At 45.7% G+C, this 18901-nt stretch overlaps 1 protein-coding gene across 2 annotated transcripts in view; it reads right to left on the bottom strand.

The window, feature by feature from the left end:
* The window catches only part of MAP4K5 (mitogen-activated protein kinase kinase kinase kinase 5), a 63610-nt gene that overhangs the window by 31327 nt on the left and 13382 nt on the right, over positions 1-18901 (bottom strand). For both annotated transcript variants that reach the window (XM_031066226.1, XM_031066227.1), the window contains exons 2-3: positions 11589-11646; positions 33-123 (exon numbers count right to left, since the gene is read on the bottom strand). In XM_031066226.1, the coding sequence (XP_030922086.1) occupies positions 33-88 (56 nt within the window). In that variant the 5' untranslated portion in view covers positions 89-123; positions 11589-11646. The remainder of the gene's footprint in view (positions 1-32; positions 124-11588; positions 11647-18901) is intronic.

Raw genomic sequence — 18901 nt, 5'->3', positions numbered from 1 at the left:
GCAGGAATACTGACATAAAAACTTGGATTTACCTGAGATAACTCCCAAAATAGGCGACTATGTTGCAATGTTTGCATTCTTTAACCATATATATCTCCTGCTGGATCAGGGAGAAGTCATCTCCTGAAAAACAGGAAGCAGCCAGGGTTACATGATGAACGTCCAGAGAGCTCTGGAGGGATGCACAGAATTTGGGAAAACATTCCAAGGGTCTGGATCCCAGCCCATCCCCCCAGCTGGATTCCCTGTGCTGAGCTTTGCTCAGGTGCTGGGTTTGGATTCTTTTTTCCACCTCTGTCAAGGTCAGGACTGAAGGCACTCGAGATGATGGTTGAGGTTCAGGTTCAGATGTTTATCATTTCTTATCTCTGTCACAGCCTCACAAACCCTGAGTTCTGCAGCACTTCACTCCAACAAACTAAAAATGGAGCCCCATCTCTCTCTCTGCAAAGCCTTTTAAGGATAAACTGTCCCATTAAGAAATGACACCTCAATTATTTTCACTTTTAACCCAATAACCAACCACCCCTGCCTGCAATGGGGACTTTTTATCCAATTACACAAAACCACCCCAAACCCATGGAGAAGAAGGTGAAGAAGAAGGAGCAACCTCACTGCAAAACCTCCATCTTGCTTTGTATATATTTCTATATTCTAAAACCCCAAACTGAGTTTTCCACCCTGTGATATCACACACTTCTATTCAAACCCCACACCCACAATCCCAGTGCTGTCATTCCATTCTGGAAGCTTCTCCAGGGCCTCAGGTCAGTGCAGTGTTCTCCTGGGGGTCACAGCCTGGCAGCACAGAAAGTCTGAAATTCTCAGCACCCAGAGCTCCAACAGTGAGGCACAAATATTTTCTGAAGACCAAGAGAGCAGGGCTTGCACAGATATTTTTTGAAGATCAAGAGAGCAGGGCTTGCACAGATATTTCTTGAAGACCACCAGAGCTGGTGGCCTGAGAGTGATCCATGAGTTCAGAGAGCTCCAGGAAAGCAGCACAGGGATCCAGGGAGGGATGGGAGTAAATTCAAAATTTACTTTTCAAGCTTTGTTTCCATCCAGCTGCTCCCAGCACAAGGCCCCCAACAGTGAGGATTGCTGAACTGCAGAGCCTGGAAGGAGGGGAGCCCACGTTCCACAGGCTGGTTGTGAGGAATATTTCATTCCCAAGGGACCTGGATGGAGCATATGAGCCTGCACACCCACTCAGCTGACTCAGAGCTCAGGGTGGGGGGTTGGGTGGTTGTGCACATTGGCACATCCTAAATATATTTTTTGGGGAAAAAAAAAGTATCTACTAAAAAATCCATTATGAGCAGGGCATGTTTCTGCCACTTTAAAATAAAAGGATAATTTTGTATAAATTAAAAAAGCAATAATTTCAGAGATGCAATTTCTGTTTGTATTTATACAGATGATAAATCCCCTTGAGAGAATTTCCAAGCAGAGGATGCTCTCCCCGGAATCCTGAACTCAAACCCTGCAGCTCTGCTTTCATTATTTTATATATTATTAACTTTTTTCATCCTGTGACATGGAAGGACAAAGGGGAATGGCTTTAAGGTGAAGAAAGGGATATTTAGATGGGATATGAGGAAGAAATTCCCACCTGTGAGGGTGGCAGGCCCTGGCACAGGGTGCCCAGAGAAGCTGTGGCTGCCCCTGGATCCCTGGCAGTGCCCAAGGCCAGGCTGGACAGGGCTGGGAGCAACCTGGGACAGTGGAAGGTGTCCCTGCCATGGCACGGGTGGACTGGGATGAGCTTTAATATCCCTTGCAACCCAAATTGTTCTGGGATGTTTACTTTTGTTTCAAGTTTCCCCAGTAAAATTCCCTCCTAAATTAAAGTCAGGGATGTTCAACCCAGAAAACATGAAGAGCTTTCTCCTGCTCCCTTTAATTTAGTTGATTTTGACAAGTCCAAGAGGACTCAAGCACTGGTGTAAATTGAATTCTTCGTGTGTTTATTTAAGTAGCAGCACAGCTAATATTTTTAATAACCTCATTTAAAAGAGATGTTTATATTTGCTGAGCTGTGAGGCAGCTTCCCTGAGAACAGTGTCACTGGCAAAAGAAGAACCAGCGTGTTATAAAAGAAATTATCACAACCTTTATGTCTCAGGGACTGCCAGGCTTTCATTTAAGAAAATAACTACAAAATACAAAGGAAAATGGGAACCAACTCACAGGAATCCACCCCTGACTGATTTAAGTAAATCCTCAAGGGGTTCTTGATGTTGAATTATGTTAAGAAACACTTCACTGGGGCAGGAAAACAGTAGTAGAGAAGTTTCAAATGTCAAGAGGCTTTTTATAAACATCAGTAGTATTTTTTTAACCAATGAAAAAGAGAAAAGGCAACACAATCTCCATAAAATTAGCACAGATTTCACACTGGGCTTGGTTTAGGGATTCCTTGCAGCTACGGCTTTGCTTGGATTCACACATCCTGCTTATAAATGATCACTGTGAGTGAAGATTCCCGAGTTTAGAGAATCATGGAATGGGTTGGGTTGGAAGGGAAATTAAATCCCATCCCACCCCTGCCATGGCAGGGACACCTCCCACTGTCCCAGGCTGCTCCAAACCCCAATATCCACCCTGGTCTTGGGCACTGCCAGGGATCCAGGGGCAGCCACAGCTGCTCTGGCAATTCTCTACCAGGGCCTGCCCACCCTCCAGCCAGGAATTCCTTCCCAATATCCAAGTTAAAAGCCATTTCCCCCATCCTGACCCTCCATCCTTTGTTTAAAGTCCCTCTCATTCCTTTTTATAAGATTCTTTAATTCAAGCTTAAATCTCATGGCTTCATTCCTCCCGTTTCTCCAACAAACTTCCTAAAGGAAATTGTTGAATTCTCTCAGACAACTGGAGAATTTTCAAACTACTCAAGCATTTTCAAGAAAGTCAAATCTGAACCAGACTGAAAGCAAAATCCTCTCACCCCCACTGAAAAAATTCCATCTTTCTCCACAGCCCCTTGTCCATGAGCTCAGAGGATCCAATGCCAAATGCCAGTGGCCTCTTCAAACCGAAGAATCCTTGAAATGTCAGCTGCAGCCTTTCAGCACAGCTGAATCCTGACCTGTTGGAACCCTGGGTGCTGAGAATGTCAGACTTTCTGTGCTGACAGGCTCTGACCCCCAAGAGAACACTGCACTGACCTGAGGCTGTGGAGAAGCTTCCAAAATGGAATGACAGAACTGGGATTGTCGGTGTGGAATTGATTGGAAGTGTGTGATATCACAGAGTGGAAAACTCAGAGTTTGGGGTTTTAGAGTACAGAAATATATCTAAAACAAAATGGAGGTTTTAGGGTGGAAGCTGCTCCTGCTCCTTCTTCTTCACCTCCTTCTCCATGGGTTTGGGTGGTTTTGTGTAATTGGATAAAAAAGTCCCCATTGCAGCCATGTGTGGTTGGTTATTGGGTTAAAAGTGAAATAATTGAGGTGTCATTTCCTAATGGGACAGTTTATCCCTAAAAGGCCTTGTAGAGAGAGAGAGATGGGGCTCCATTTTTAGTTTGTGAGAGTGAAGTGCTGCAGAACTCAAGGTTTGTGAGACTGTGACATTGTCCTGGTTTGTAAGATATGTGTGTATTCCATGTCCACCTGTCAGAGCTGGGGCAGTTCTCTGCTGTCCATGGGGCAGTTTTTTCTTTATCTCTGCCACAGCCAACCCTCCCTCCAGGAGATCTCTGCTGTCCATGGCCACTGAGTGTCCCTGCAGGGCTGATCCAATTCCAGCATCCCATGGGGAGATGCTGCGCCCAGGGGAGGAGCCAAGCATTCCTACCTGGATCCAATCTGAGCCTGGAGCAGCACAGCAGCCTTTGCCCCCTGCATTGCCAGAGGAGCAGCTTTCTGCTGCCCTGCATTGCCAGAGGGAGCCCAGGCCCATCTGCAGCAGCCCTGGAGCTGCAGAGGAAAACTCCCCCCTTGTGCAGGATCCCTGCTGCAGCAGCAGCACAGCTGGCACTGCAGGAGGGCTGAGCCCCCATGGGATGGGGCTGTGCCACCCCCTGACACACAGGGGGACAGGGCATGGTCTGACTCTGTGTTTTGTTTTCTTTTTTTTGTATTATTGAATTTGTATTTTTAATTTTCCTAGTAAAGAACTGTTATTCCTTTTCCCATATCTTTGCTTGAGAGCCCCTTAATCAAAAAATTATAATAATTCAGAGAGAGGAGGTTTGCATTTTCCATTTCAAGGAAGGCTCCTGCTTTTCAAACCTGTCTTTCCAAACCCAGACAAACATAAATAAGAATTAATAAACATCTGAATCCCAACAAGAAATACTGTCCTGTGCATTTAATCCCAACCCTGGCACAAAGAAGCAAAGACTCCACACTGCCCCATGTGAAAATCCTGTTGACAACATCCCCAGAACAGGAAAACCTCAGAGGCAGCAGCTGGAGCTGCGTGGGGATCGCTGCCGAGCGCCAGGGCAGTTCTAGGAACTGTGACTAACGGGGGAAATTGAAGGGAATGCAGACTTTTGGGCTAGAAAAGGACTGACAGTGAGAAGATAACAATGCACATAAAAGATAGCAGGGAAGTGGGGAGAAGGGATAATCTGTCTGCAGTCTTATAATAGGATAATTAACAATGGGCTTAAATTACCCTCACCTACATTGCCTGGGCAGATGAAAAGGTTTTCCTAACTGGAGAAATATCAGGAATGGGAATCTGGGATGTTTACTTTTGTGTAAAATTTCCAACAATTTTTTTTTGTGTAAAATTTCCAACAAATGAAAAAAAAAAGAAAGAAGAAAACATTCAACAAAACCCACCAGGAATGACTTGGAATGATGCTGCCTGTAGTAGAGGGAGACAGCAAGGATGATCTTGTGATTTGCTATTTATAAATGAAGAATTCATGCAAGAAATGGGGGTTACTTATAGAGAAAGGAGGAGAAATAAAGGATTTGGAAGAGAAAGAAGAAAGAAGACAGGGAGCTGATAGAGAAGTAGCAAACAGATGGAAAGAAGAGAAGTTATCCATGAGAAAAGTTTGGCTAAAATATGGAGGAAATTTTTCTGAAAGATGAGACACAGAGATAGGGGAGAAGATGTATAGCTGCTCAAAGATGACAAGAATGAATACAAAACAAACCAATTCAGAGTTTCCAGGCAGCTGCAGTATTAATCTTGGCAAGAAGCACTGGAATAGGGCAAAAATTAAATATCCTTGGATAGCAGGAAAAAAACCAGACACAATTTGTAGAAAATACTTCACTGACAGGGAGACAGCAAGATAAAAAGAATTAGACCAAAGGTGACAAAACATCCATACAAAATAATCTGGTTTAGCAGTCAGGGATTTGATGGTGAACAAGAGGGAATTGGGAAGATTGGGTTTGCCTGCTGCCATGTTGGCAGTTTTGGGATGTGTGGCAGTTTCGGGATGTGTGGCAGTTTCGGGATGTGGCACACTGGGTGGGACCATCCATCAGGGGAATGCTGCAAAGTCTGAGCCTGAGCAGGGACTGAGGCACTGCAGCCTCCTCTGCTGTGGGGTTTTAGCTCTGCAGAGAGCCCCACAGGGGAATATTCTCCTTGGACAGAACAAGAGGCTGCTTGTCCCCAGCTGCCAGGGAGGGGACTGCAGGAACCCAGCCCCTGCCATGGGGTGGGATCTGAGCCCATCCCAGAAGCTGAGCAAGGTAAGGGCTGGGAAATTCATGATAAATCTGAATTTAAATGGGAGATCATGGAGGAAACTGGTGACACATCAATAGCTGTGAATTATTCTACTTGCAGAGCTCACCTGTGTGAGAGGCTGGGAGAGCTGGGGGTGCTCACCTGGAGAGGAGAAGGCTCCAGGGAGAGCTCAGAGCCCCTGGCAGGGCCTGAAGGGGCTCCAGGAGAGCTGGAGAGGGACTGGGGACAAGGGATGGAGGGACAGGAGCCAGGGAATGGCTCCCAGTGCCAGAGGGCAGGGATGGGTGGGAGATTGGGAATTGGGAATTCCTGGCTGGGCTGGGATTGCCAGAGCAGCTGGGGCTGCCCCTGGATCCCTGGCAGTGCCCAAGGGCAGGATGGACACTGGGGCACCCTGGGACAGTGGGAGGTGTCCCTGCCATGGCAGGGGGGGCACTGGATGGGCTTTAGGTCCCTTCCAACCCAAACCATTCCATGATTCTGTGCACAGCTGGAATGTAGAGAGATCCTGCCAGGTTTTCCTGGATGGAGAGCAGCTGGACCCTGGGTCTCTGCTGGCTCCAGTGCCCATCCCCAGCACTGCTGCTCTCTGGGCATTCCTCATCCTCATGGCTTTTAGCCAAGTTTATTCCTGCACCTATTTTCAGCTGCTCCACTGCTCCCAGTGTTCCCATCCTGCAGGAAGACCCCAGATCACTTGTCACAACAACCCCTGGGAAGAGCTGTGAATCCTTTTGCTGTCCAAAGGTGACTTCTTGGGGGAGAAACTCCTGGGGTTTGTTTTAAATTGGTTTCTTCTGCATCACTTCACAGCTGGTGCTGTGTGGGAGCAGAGAAGTGATGGCACTCAGAGACACCCCAGTGTCACCAGAGGGTGGGACAGAGGCACATTTGAGGAGACCAGACCTTCCAGGTGCAGCACTCCTGTCCAATCCCTCCCAGTCCCCACCATGGACATGGACACCATGGACCTCTCCTGATGGACATGGAGATGTGACTCCCAAACCTCTCCAGGCAGCCTGACCTGGGATTTTTAATACTTTAACAAAGATTTGGGATTTTTAACACTTTAATAATTAACATTTGTAATTTAAAAACTAGATTGTATTTAACAACAGGACTTGAGGAACACTTGTAAGGAGCATTGAAGGACAAAGAGCAGGGTCACACCACTGCAGCCTCTGCTGGGACCATTCCTCAAACATTTCTTATTTCAACAACCTGAGTTCCCAAACAAGGAGAGGAATCCCTATGGGAATGACAACTATCTGCCCTAGTCCACAGCCCAGCAACATCCACAGCTCCTCTCCAGCTCTCCTGGAGCCCCTTCAGGCCCTGCCAGGGGCTCTGAGCTCTGCCTGGAGCCTTCTCCTCTCCAGGGGAGCACCCCCAGCTCTCCCACAGGTGAGCTCTGTGCTGACTCCCCAACACCCCTGTGCTCCAACAGATCCCAGTCACTCACTCCAAACCACTCTCCTGAAGCTCAGGAAGGCTCAGGCTGTGCTGAGGAAAGGGATGGATTTCCCAAAATGCAGGATCTTTCATCCTGCTTTATCCATATCTTCTATAGAAATTTTTAATATGCTGTTTTATCCAGACTGCTTTTCACAGGACTCATGGAAACCTGCAGTCCAACAGAAAGAATTTCAATTCCCCAAACCTGAAACTCAAGAAACTTGATTCCAAGCAGGAGCAGCTATTTGGAAACAGTGATGTTTCCAGCAGCAGATTTTCCTGCTGGGCATGGAGCTGCCAACTGCTAACCACTGATGCTCCTCATTATCTCTCTGCTGATACTAAATATTTCTGATGGTGATGTGCTGCCACGAGCTCCACAGCAAGGAGCACACCAGAGTTTGGAGTGAGTGATCCAACACCAGAACAATTTCCCTGTGGATTTTCTCTTCTGCCCTGCCTGGCTCCTGGTTATGACCAGCCTCTCAATATATAATTGGTCATTAAAAATATATAATTGGTAATTCAAAATATATAATTGGTATTGCCCAGAGAAGCTGTGGCTGTCACAACCCTGGAGCGTCCAAGGCCACGTTGGACAGGGCTTGGAGCACCCTGGGATGGTGCAAGGAGTCCCTGCCATGGCAGGGGTGGATTGGGATGATCCTTAAGGTCCCTTCCAACCCCAACCACTCAGGGATTCTGGGATTCCTCTCTCTTAGCAGTTTCTTTTTCTCTTTCCTTGCCTCACCTACCCACTGTTGTACAGCTCAGTCTTTGATCTTCGCTGTTGCTGTTTTTCTTGATGTATTTTGCCAAATGATGTGTTCTAATTCACCCCAAGGGTCACACTCTGCACTCCTTTCCAACTCAAATGTGGGACTCTGCAGCTTCTTTCCTACTTGTAGAACCTCCTTCCCCCACCACAACCCCTTCTGCCCACTTTCCCCATCCCAAAAAGTCTTGTTTTAAGTGAAAACTTGCACTACCTGGATCCTGCTCTGGATACACACATTTCTTTAGAAGAACAGTGGATTATAAATTCACTACAAGGACACAAAGTAAAATCTGACCCCATTTCAACAAGCTGGATGTAATTAAAATTCTGGGCACTCAGGATTCCAAGTCCACACTGCCTCTGCTTTGCCCTGTGTGGGGTTGAGCAGCTTTGAGGCTGTGACAGCACCACAAGGGACATGGGATGTCACACACAGGCCATGTCCAGCCTTTAACGGCTCTGGAACCCCTGGAACCTCAGGAATTTGGCCCCAGCCATGATCCCAAACCCAACCAGGCTGCACAGCATGAGGCATGGAAGGTGTGTGTGTGCTAATGAGAAGTTATTTTCATATTTCCTCAACCCCAGGTGCTGCCAACAACGGTTCAAGCCCAGCAGGGTTAGTTTAAATCAGCCTCAGGCTCAGTTTAAATCAGCCTCAAGCTGGTTCTTCTCCACAGCTCATGTCACCTTTGGGGAATTCATTGCATGGGAAATGAGGCTGCCCTGCCTCAGTCCCCAAAGTCCTGGGCTGCCACAGGGCAGCTCTGCTGTGCTGCTCTGGTTGGTGCAGAGGGGCCAGACCCCCTTGTGGCCCTGACCCTGCTCCTCCTGTGTGGAAAATCCCCTTCCTGAGCTGGCTGAAGCACAGGATCAGCACACACAGACCTGGCTTGGATGCACTGAGCACAAACCTCACAGCTCTGCATGGCTCTGCTCCTGCAGCTCCCTGTCCAGCTTAGCATCCAACCTGAAATAGGGAACTGCCATTTCTGGGATCTCAGATGGAAAATGCAATCATTGACTGAAAAAAAACCCCAAAACCCAGCAGTGAGATTCTTCTGTAACCTTGCAGAAGGTTCTGAACACGACAGAGGGCATTAGTTATCATGACAGCAGCACTTAAAACAGACATTAGCATATTTAAAAATACTTTTTATGATATTCTCCCAGGGAGAACGTTCTGTGGCTGAAAACTCCACTGGCAAATAGTTCCCTCTTTGTATTGAGTCCCCTCTAGAGTCATCTGCTAAACCCATAGAAGGAAGAGGCTTTAGTGTTTCAGACAGTTTTGGCTGCTGTGCTGCTGAGTACAGTTGGATTAGTTTCTGAAATAGAATTGGCTCCCAAATTATTTGAAGCATTTGTGCTCAGGGAATGCTGGGAAATGTCATTAGCGTGCCATAATACTTTTGCCTAATGCTCTCCAAAGTCTGTGCCAAAAAAATAAAAAAAAAAGGGGAAAAACACTATTTTGACTCCAAGTGACTGTGGGAGCAGACCTAGAGAACTGCCCCAAATTCAAATAAATTACTGACAGCAACCTTCCAAGCTGAGTTTGTTTTCTTTGTCTGGACAAGAGACAAAGGTAAGAGCTGATGAAATAAAATACAGATCCATGCTGGGATCTGCTCCCAGCTCTCTTTGGGTACTCACTCACTACCTGCAGGAGATGAGGGAGGAACAGGAACAAACCAGGATCACCCCTGCCATGCCAGCAGTACCCTGATCTCCTCAAATCCTGCCATTTTACTGAGTGCAGTTCCTTCAGCCTTCATTGAACACATTCCTCACCTCCTCTGGAGCACTCTCTGCTTCAGAGCCTTTTGTCTTTTGCTCCCAATTCCCCTGTCTATGGATTAATCAAGTATTGAGTTTAGAGCTCTTATTTTTCCATCAGCTAATTAATTACCATTGATGAGCCTTCTCCTCCTCCTCTCCAGAAGATGCTGTATGTAACTCCCAAGCCTATTTCTGCACTCTCTAATTTAGGAAATTTATTATTAATTTTATTCCAGCTGTGCCCTACTGTGTGAAAGGAACTTGTGTTGGTGTTTGGAGGGGCTGCCCTTCCCAGGAAACCACCACAGAGAATTCCAACAGCTACTGACCTAGTCCAGGAATTGATAGTGCCCTGCAATTTACAGTCTTCAAAAACTACTTAAAACCCTTAAAATTAGTCAGAAAATTTAATGTGTAGCAGCCAATTAATAATTTCTTTAAAAGTCTGGAGTATTTCAAACATGAGAACTGAAAAAGGAGTAAGTAAGTAAATAAATGCTGTGAATTCTCCTTAAAAACCAAACACCCAACAAGATCCCTGCCAGGAGGCTGTGGGTGTACATGAGATGGATGGAGATCAGGTTGGCAACGTTTAAAAGAAGATGGATTAAAAACCAAACCAAAACAAACCAGAAAAAATGGCTTCCCTGTGGTGATCAGACCAACATAATTAAACACAAGACATGGTCATCAGTGCTAATTAAAACTGGGGCCAGAGTCTTGCATTTATCACTGGAGTGCTTAAGCAGCACCAAGGAAAGGCAGAATCCTGCTCCTCCCTCAGTATCAACAGAGGATTTGGTCCCTGCTTCACTTCAGCTTCCAAAACAATTTCCCTCAAATTCAGAATAAAACCAGACACACTTCATTTGGATGAGCTGCAGTGACACAGGGCTGGAGGAAGCTCCTCACCAAGGTAGCAGTGGGTTATTATTGTCCTTTTTCTGTCACTGAAGCATCACTCTGCCTCACCACAGCCCCACTGCCCCAGGCTCTGGCCACAGCAGCTCACACAGGGTGTGAGGGATTCCCCTGTGTCCCCACTGCCTAATTAACCCCAGCACTGCAGCCCAATTAATAAACCAGCCTGCTCTGCCAAGGGGGCTGAGCAGTCCCAGGCACCCAAAGACGGTGATTTTCACTCCTCCCCGGAGTCTCTCCCTGCTTTTTCTACCTTCAGCCTTCAAACCCATTTCTTTTTCTGCACAGAACCAACCAGAAATAAAAATTAACCCTCCCCTCAGCCCTTCAGCCCCACATGGTCTTCAAGTTCTCTTCCAACTCAAATCATGCTGGGATTTTGTGATTCTATGATTTCCACTCAGGACACAATTTCAGATTTCAGCTCTCTGTGCAGGGCTCAGGTAAAACTTCCGCTCAGGAGATCTGGGCAGCAAAGGAGATCCCCTGGGCCTCCTGCTTTTAGGAGGAGTGGCAGAAACTCCATGGACAGTAGGAGCCATCCCCCTCCCTCAGCACAAAAAGAAAAGATGACACATCCCAAACCAGGGCTCTGCTTTTCCCAGTGCACCTTTGGTGGGAGTTGGGATCACTGCCTGATCCCTTCCCCCTTTCAACTCCCACAGCTCCTCACTGGCTCAGAGCTCACAATTTACCATCTGTCCCTAATCTCCTCTTTGTACCAATAACACGTTGTAATTGCAACATCTCTTCATGCAGCAATTGATCAGGCAGATAAGAACAAACAAGGAAATAGTGAGCGTGACGCAGCCAAGAGCAGTGGTACATCCTGCAGGGCTTCCTGTCATCTAACCACTGAAACTACAAAAAAAACCCCAACCCCAAACACTTCTTTTGTCTAGGACTTCACAGTGGGTGAAAATAAACACATGGAAAAAATGAAAACGTGATTCAAAAATACAGGAAAGAATGTAAAACTTACCAGGCTCTAACTTGATTATTTTTACAGCAGCCAGTTCTCCTGTGTGAAGATTTCTAGCCTGAAACAAGAGAGTTAAGATATATTTAGATATAGTTAAGATAGATATTTAGATATTTAGCTATAGTTAAGATATATTTAATCATAAATCAAGGCACCTCACAGTCTTACAGATTGTGCAAAAATAAGATGTTGTCTGATACAAATACAATGCAAAGCTGAGACCAACGTGGGTGAGGATAATTCGGGTTTGGAATCAGCTCAGCACCAGCCTGGCTGGAATTGTGAAATGTTCCTGACAGTTCTTTTGCAGACTTTAAAACATCAAATCACAGAATCACTGAGGCTGGAAAAGCCCTCCAAGGTCATCCCATCTGTGACTGTCACCACCTTGTCCCCAGCCCAGAGCACTGAGAGCCACATCCAGTCATTCCCTGGACACCTCCAGGGATGGGGACTCCAAACCTCCCTGGGCAGCCCCTTCCAACCCCTGAACCCCCTTTAGAGGAAGAAATTCCTCCTCATGTCCAACCTGAACCTGGAAATGAGAGCTCACTCCTCTCAAACACCATTTTTAAGGGAAGTTTCTGGCACTCCAGGATGCACCAGGGGCTCAGCCATCTCATGATGCTGAACCTCAGAGTGCCCCAAAAGTGGAACTGAGAGGGGCAGGAGAGGCACAGCAGAGGCACCAGGGATGAGTCACAGCTCCCTGCAACAACTTCTCTCTGCAAACTCCTTCCTTCATCCCTCCTCCTCCTCCTCAGAAGCAGCAGCAGCTCCAATGAAGCTTTTACAGAACTGTCCTCTCTGGATAAGCTCCAAATTTCAACTGAAAATTCAGTACTGGAAGAAGACGCCACAGGAACCTCAGATATAGAAAGTTTTAAGAGAAGATTTTGTAAACACTTTCTAGTAACTAAATCACTCAGGCACCATCACCAGAGCTAAACTATTATTCAGGACACACAACCTGATTTAATTAGGCTGAGCATCCAAGAGTTACAGGAGTTTAACCCCAATTGTTTCATTTTCACCCTAACAAATATGCAGAATCTTCTGAACAGCTGAAATCTGGTGAAGAGGTGGATTATAGAAAATGGAGGGAAAACTGGGTTAAATTAAATCAATTTGGACTTAAGATGAGGATATAAAGGAAATTTGACCCTGTGAAGGGAGTCATTACAGAACACTCTTCTCCTGTGCATGGACAAGAAGTCTTAAAAACTTCTTGTTTAAAAAGTCCTTCAAAAAGGAAGATCAAGAGACTGAAGGATTAACCTCTGAGTTTTATCAATACTTAGTCAAGCTTCAAAATAGGGAAAGGCTTTCCAGCCAGGAAAAAAACCCAACCAAGCCAAGCCAAGCCAAACCAAATCAAACCAAACCCAATGATTGGCCTTTCAAAATCCTTCAGTGCTAAGACAAGAGATGGGTTTCAAAATGCAGGCCAAGGACACAAATATGACTCAAGCTGATCTCAAAGAGAATCTGAACAATTCTACAAAGGACCCAAACATCTGCAGACCAAATCACTCAGAGTCATCTGCAAACCACAAAGGAAACATTCACCACTTCTGAAAGCACCTTCCCACCGAGGTGTTGTTTTTTTTTTTTAGACCACAGCAAAATCTTTGGTGTCCTTCAAAATGCAGAAGGAGCAGGTGGATGCCAGTGGGATAAAGGATTAGGATAAAGGATTAGGAGTGCTCTGGTCCTGTTAGACCAATGTGAAGCAGGGATGTTCCCAGCAGGGACACAGACTCTGCCTCACTGAAGCCAGGGGTGCTCCACTACCCACACTTTTGTCCAGGAGCAGCTCAGCTGTTCAGGTGAAGTGGCCTGCACTGCTTCCACAGTATCAGCTTCACTTCTGGAGTACCAAAAGGATCATATTCCTCACAAATATTCCTTTTCCACACCAGCAGTAAGTGCCACTGTCATGCTGAAGCCTGAAGGAATGGATGGAGTCTGCCAAAGGTCTGCTTGGCTGGGATCTGAAGGTTCAGGCAGGGGAATGCTGCAGTTCCTGGCTCCCAGCTCTCACACACGACACAGCTCCACTAAATCCTGTCCTGCTGCTTTCCAATATCACCACTAAGCTCATATTTAATCTATAGCTTGGACTATTTTGGGTTTCAACCCTCAGACTCTGCCTGCTGGAACACAGAAGTCCCCACTGGGTTGATATTTATGACCTAAAGCTATCAAGTTGTCTGTGCTTTCTGGTCCCACAGCTTTCCCCTTCCACCAGACACATTCTTGAGTTGATGACACCGAGACCACACGTGATCATTAACTCCTGCTGTGCCAGAACCAAAGGCAAAATCCCAAATATTCCCTGATCCTTAAAATCCCTGTGTGGGTGCTCCCAGACAAGGAATGGTTTTACATCTCCAGTCTAGACATTGGCACTGTGAGCACACAGCAAATCACCCAAAATGCTTCCCAAGGGACGTCACCCAGATGTCACCAGAGGCTTTTGTTCCCTGCTCTTGGCTGGCAGCAGCTCCACCTTCCCTCTGCCACCTGTCACTGAACACTCCATCAATAATGAATTACTGCTCTCATTAAAAATGCAACAAGGCCAGGGCTAAAAACTGGTTCTCCTTGTACACACCTAGATGTGAAAAGTGTCAGATCAGGATTCCTCAGATCACTCTGGGATGTGTTAGTCAAAGAAATCTTCATTTCCCACGAGTCACTGCAGTTTGCATCATTCTAATTTTTTTTAAAGAACTTTGCAGTTACCAAGGAAGTCACAGACAGGAAGGCACCAAAGCCAACGTCACTGGCTTTGTGAATCAAACCTGAAATTTGACTAGAAATGATATCTGACAAAAATATAAATCCCCAATGGGAAAAATTAATGAATGATCTATCAGTCTGTCTTATTGATATAATTCTGCACTGCAGAGGGGGAACTACAGACTAAGAAATTACAGTTCTTCAACTCATGTTATTTACATTTCCTGAGCCCAACAGCAAAATATCTGCCTCCTCCTCATCCCTTGAAATTTCCTCTGTATTTCAATTTCAATTTAAAATCAGCTGAAATTTTTGAAATTAGCCAGAGGCCAGGGAAGCTATTACTTCATGCCAGTAATCCAGACCTGTTCAGTATCTCGTGAGCTATTACTGACAAAGGAAATAATCATTTATATGCATTTATCCCATAAAGATGACATCTATAAAATGACCCTTGGTGATATATTTCACTTTTAAGGAAGAAAAGATTTGTTAGATGCCTTATTGTCTTTCATTCTTCTTGCCTTGATCCCTTCAATATATAAGAAAATCTCCTAAGAATTTATTTGACACTAAAGGCTGAAAGACTCAGTGTTGGTGTCCACATCTCCATCAGCAACGTGGTCCAGCTCCACAGGACAGAAGCAGGTCCCAAATTCCCATGATATTTGCTGCAAGACTTTCTCCAAGAGGAAGACAGAGCTTTGCCCTTTATTACTATTGATCCTAATTTTATTTAATGAGACTCAAAGCTGAAGATCATGTTCCCTATAGGATGAAAATTAACACTACAGGATTTTGGCAGAAGGATTGCAAAGCTCCAACACGAGCCACACCAGAATGGGATCAGAACAAGAATGTATTTGAATGAGGTGAACCACAGCCAAATTTTCATTTGCTCAATGTCATTTACAGGGTTTATTTACTGAGAAAGAAGAGTTTGGCAGCAGCCTTTTGGTCACCTCTTCAGCTGTCCCACATCCTGACAGAGGATGAGTGACAGCATCCCACTGAGCTCAGCTCTTCCAGAATATTTTAGCAGCTGAATACTAACACTGCAGAACATCACATGCAATCTGTGTTCAAAATAAAAATAAAACAAAACACAAAGTACAAACACAAGTACTCTTTTTTTTTTTTGATATTGCATTGCATTGCTGTAGTGACTGAGCACATCCCACCCCACTAACGTGACAGCTCTGTTAGTAGGACTATTTTGGGGAGCTGGGAGAGTTTTGTAGCATTACAAACAAAAAAATCATTGGGTTTTCCCACTGAGCCTTGACTTTCTTCCCCAACAGCTGCTGTGGGACAATGGGACCCGAGGTGAGGCCCGTGGCAGTCGCTGTGTGCGACGCTTCCCACCACACACCCAAACACCACACCTGAGAAAATACAGTCTGGGGAGGGCATTTCTGCAGCCAGTGACCAGAAATAACACACAGAACTGGTTTCAAAACCAGTTATGCACTCTGCACTTGTGTTTTATTTGTTTCCAAGAGCGCAAGCCAAACAGTTCCAGCCCAGGGGGTCCACAGTGCTGAGCCACGTGAGGTGCTCAAAAATGGGGGAATCTTGGACATTTGAATCTGTGCTCAGTGTCCTCTTCCTAACCACAGAGAAAGAGAAGATTCATGCAGCAACATCCCTCTGTCAGGCTCCAAATTGGTATTTCCAATTTCCATGGTGAAATGCTCTCCTCTCCCCACGGTCACTGTCTCATCTCCAGCCTTGGATCAGCAGCGCCATTCAGAGAGGAGCTGTTTGCTGGAGCGTGTCTCCATTAATTGAATCCTGATTGCAGCTCCTGTGGCAGCGCTCCCTCCTTCCCCCCCTCCCTGCCCAGCTTATTCACCCCTTGCCAAGCTTCACTCACCCCTGACCACGAGGTTCTGCTGCCTCAAAGTGCTGCCTGCTTGTCCCCAGTCACTGAATATCCCCTCAAAAGGTGCCTGACCTCGTGCCCTGGGAGTGAAACTCAAGCTCCTCTGCTTTCCACTTTCTGACCTCTGACACTTCAGAATTCCTAACCTGCTCTGTGTGGTTTGGAAATTCACATTATGCTCTGTTTTTATATCTCACAGCATTCTCAAACAGACAAATTCACCTTCCTGCATCTCTGAATTCACATCTAGCACTGTCAAAAGCTCTCACCCAGCTGAAGTGACCTAAAGAAATGTCTCTCATTTTATGGGCTGCCCTAAAACCATAAAACCAGGGAATTCTTGGTGGATGGTGATCTGCTGGACTCTAACAGAATTTGAATTATGTTCTAATGCAGAAGGTTTAATAAATGTTCCTAGTGTTTATTACAATTAACTCTACAATTCTGCTTACACTTGCGATTTACATAAATCTGACAGATTTAAAAAATGCTTTGTAACTAGAGCTGGAAAAAACAAGCATGAGCAACATACTCTTAATGACTGGAAAGGAGATGTTTGCTCTTCTCAAACACAATCTCTATATCAGGTCAGTTTAACACCTCAAATGTAGAACTGAGGATTCTTAAAATGTCAGCTGAAGCCAGAAAATGACTCAGAAAGCCCAAATTAACAGCAACAAGAGTTAATCTGCACTGTGCGAGCTGAAGTTCTAGAGGACACAGCAGCAGTTTTCTGCAGTGCTGTACATTCAGAAAGAACGTTTGTAAAAGAAACCAAAGACTCTGAAAGCTCTAAAACAAAAAAACAAACTTGAAAATCTGCAGGTTAACCCAAGCCCAAATAAACAGCAACAAGAGTTGATCTGCACTGTGTGAGCTGAAGTTGCCTTCCCTCACAAGAGGACACCACAGTGCTGAAAATTCAGAAAGAACTTTTGTAAAAGAATCCAAACTCTCTGAAAGCTCTAAAGAATAATTAATCCTTGAAAATCTGCAGGTTAACCCAAGCCCAAATAAACAGCAACAAGAGTTGGTCTGCACTGTGTGAGCTGAAGCTGCCTTCCTTTGCAAGAGGACATCACAGTTTTCTGCAGTGCTGTACATTCAGAAGGAGCTTTTGTAAAAGAAACCAAACTCTCTGAAAGCTCTAAAAAATAAATAATCCTTGAAAATCTGCAGGTTAACCCAAGCAGAGAGACCAGAGCCAAGGCAGATCTGCTCAGAGCAGATCCAAAGATCCAAACCTTGGTGTCAGGAGGAACAATCACCTTGCCCTGGCTCCAGCCCAAACCAGCAGCTCCCACTACCGTTTCCCAGTTTTGGAGTGAGTAGAGTGTGCTGGTTCCTCTCCCAAGACCAGCACATCCCAAAGCACCCTCAGAACACTCCTAGGAATGGATTCAATCCACAGATTCCACCCTCACAGCTGCAGTTCTTGGTTTGGGGCTTTAACCCCTCTTTTACATAAAACAAAATAAGCAAAATCAAGCCAAAATTCCCCACAGCCCCATGCCAAGAAAACCTAAAGAGAGTGTGAGACTGGATAAATCCCCTCCTGCTTGGTGCTGAGAGTGTTTGTGTAACAGATACTGAACATATCCTTTCACCTCTGAAGGTCTGTGAATGGATTAAAAATGTAATTGGAACAAAGGAGGAAAGCTTAAAAAAACCTAAAAAATTGGACAACTCTGGCAAATCTTAAGGCTGATTTGTGCCAGACAGAACCAATGCCATAGAATCACAAAATCCCTGAATGGTTTGAGTTGGAAGGGACATTAAAGATGATCCAGTTCCATCCCTGCCATGGTCAGGGACACCTTCCACCACCCAAGGTTACTCCAGCCTGGCCTTGGACACTTCCAGGGATCCTGGAGCAGCCACAGCTTCCCTGGCAGAGCTGTTCCACATCCTCACAGCCAACAAATTCCTTCCCAATATCCCACCCACCCCTGCCCTGTGGCAGTGGGAAGCCATTCCCTGTGTCCTGTCACTCCAGGCCCTCACTCAAAGCCTCTCCATCCTTTTTTTTTTTTGGCTCCTTCAGGTTCTGAAAGGCCACAATTAATTCATCCCAAAGCTTCTCTTCTCCAGGCTGAAAACCCCAAATTTCTGAGCCTTTCTGAGAGTGGAGCTGTCCCTGCCCATGGGGACTCTGCACTCCTCCCTGGAGCTGTGCTCACGCCTGGGACAGATCTGGCTGCTCTGTGCTGCTGGAAAGAGAAACCCGAACACCATTCTTGATTTTCAGGGCTGTTTGTCTTTTAGGAAGCAGAAAGATCCAGAGGAAATTGTTCCCCCTGAAATCTTCCAGCTGGATTTTTGGAGGTGGAGAGCAGTACCAGACTCCTTTGTAGTGGAAGGCACAGAGGCTTTTCAAAAATTATTTCCCAAACAGAGACTTTATAGATTCAAGACACTAAAAAAGAACGGTCTCTTAAAACCAACAGTCACTGCTTTTTGGGATAAACCCAAAATGAAGATTTCATGGTAATTTTACTAGTTTATTCTGTAGTTGCAACAGAGCCATCACTTTGGATGTCTGAGCTGAATCTTGTAGGAGGACAAATATTGATTTTGTGGGTGCTCTCCAGATGGGTACTGCCAGTCCTCATCCCTCAGAACAAGCAGCAGCACGAGGCTGGATGAAAAATTCCCAGCTGTCATTCCCTATTTCCACATTTCC

This window comes from Geospiza fortis, unplaced genomic scaffold (assembly GCF_000277835.1).
Source record: "Geospiza fortis unplaced genomic scaffold, GeoFor_1.0 scaffold23, whole genome shotgun sequence".
Lineage (NCBI taxonomy): Eukaryota > Metazoa > Chordata > Aves > Passeriformes > Thraupidae > Geospiza > Geospiza fortis.
The sequence above is the reverse complement of the archived record's forward strand: the minus strand, read 5'-3'. Positions and strand labels throughout refer to the sequence as shown.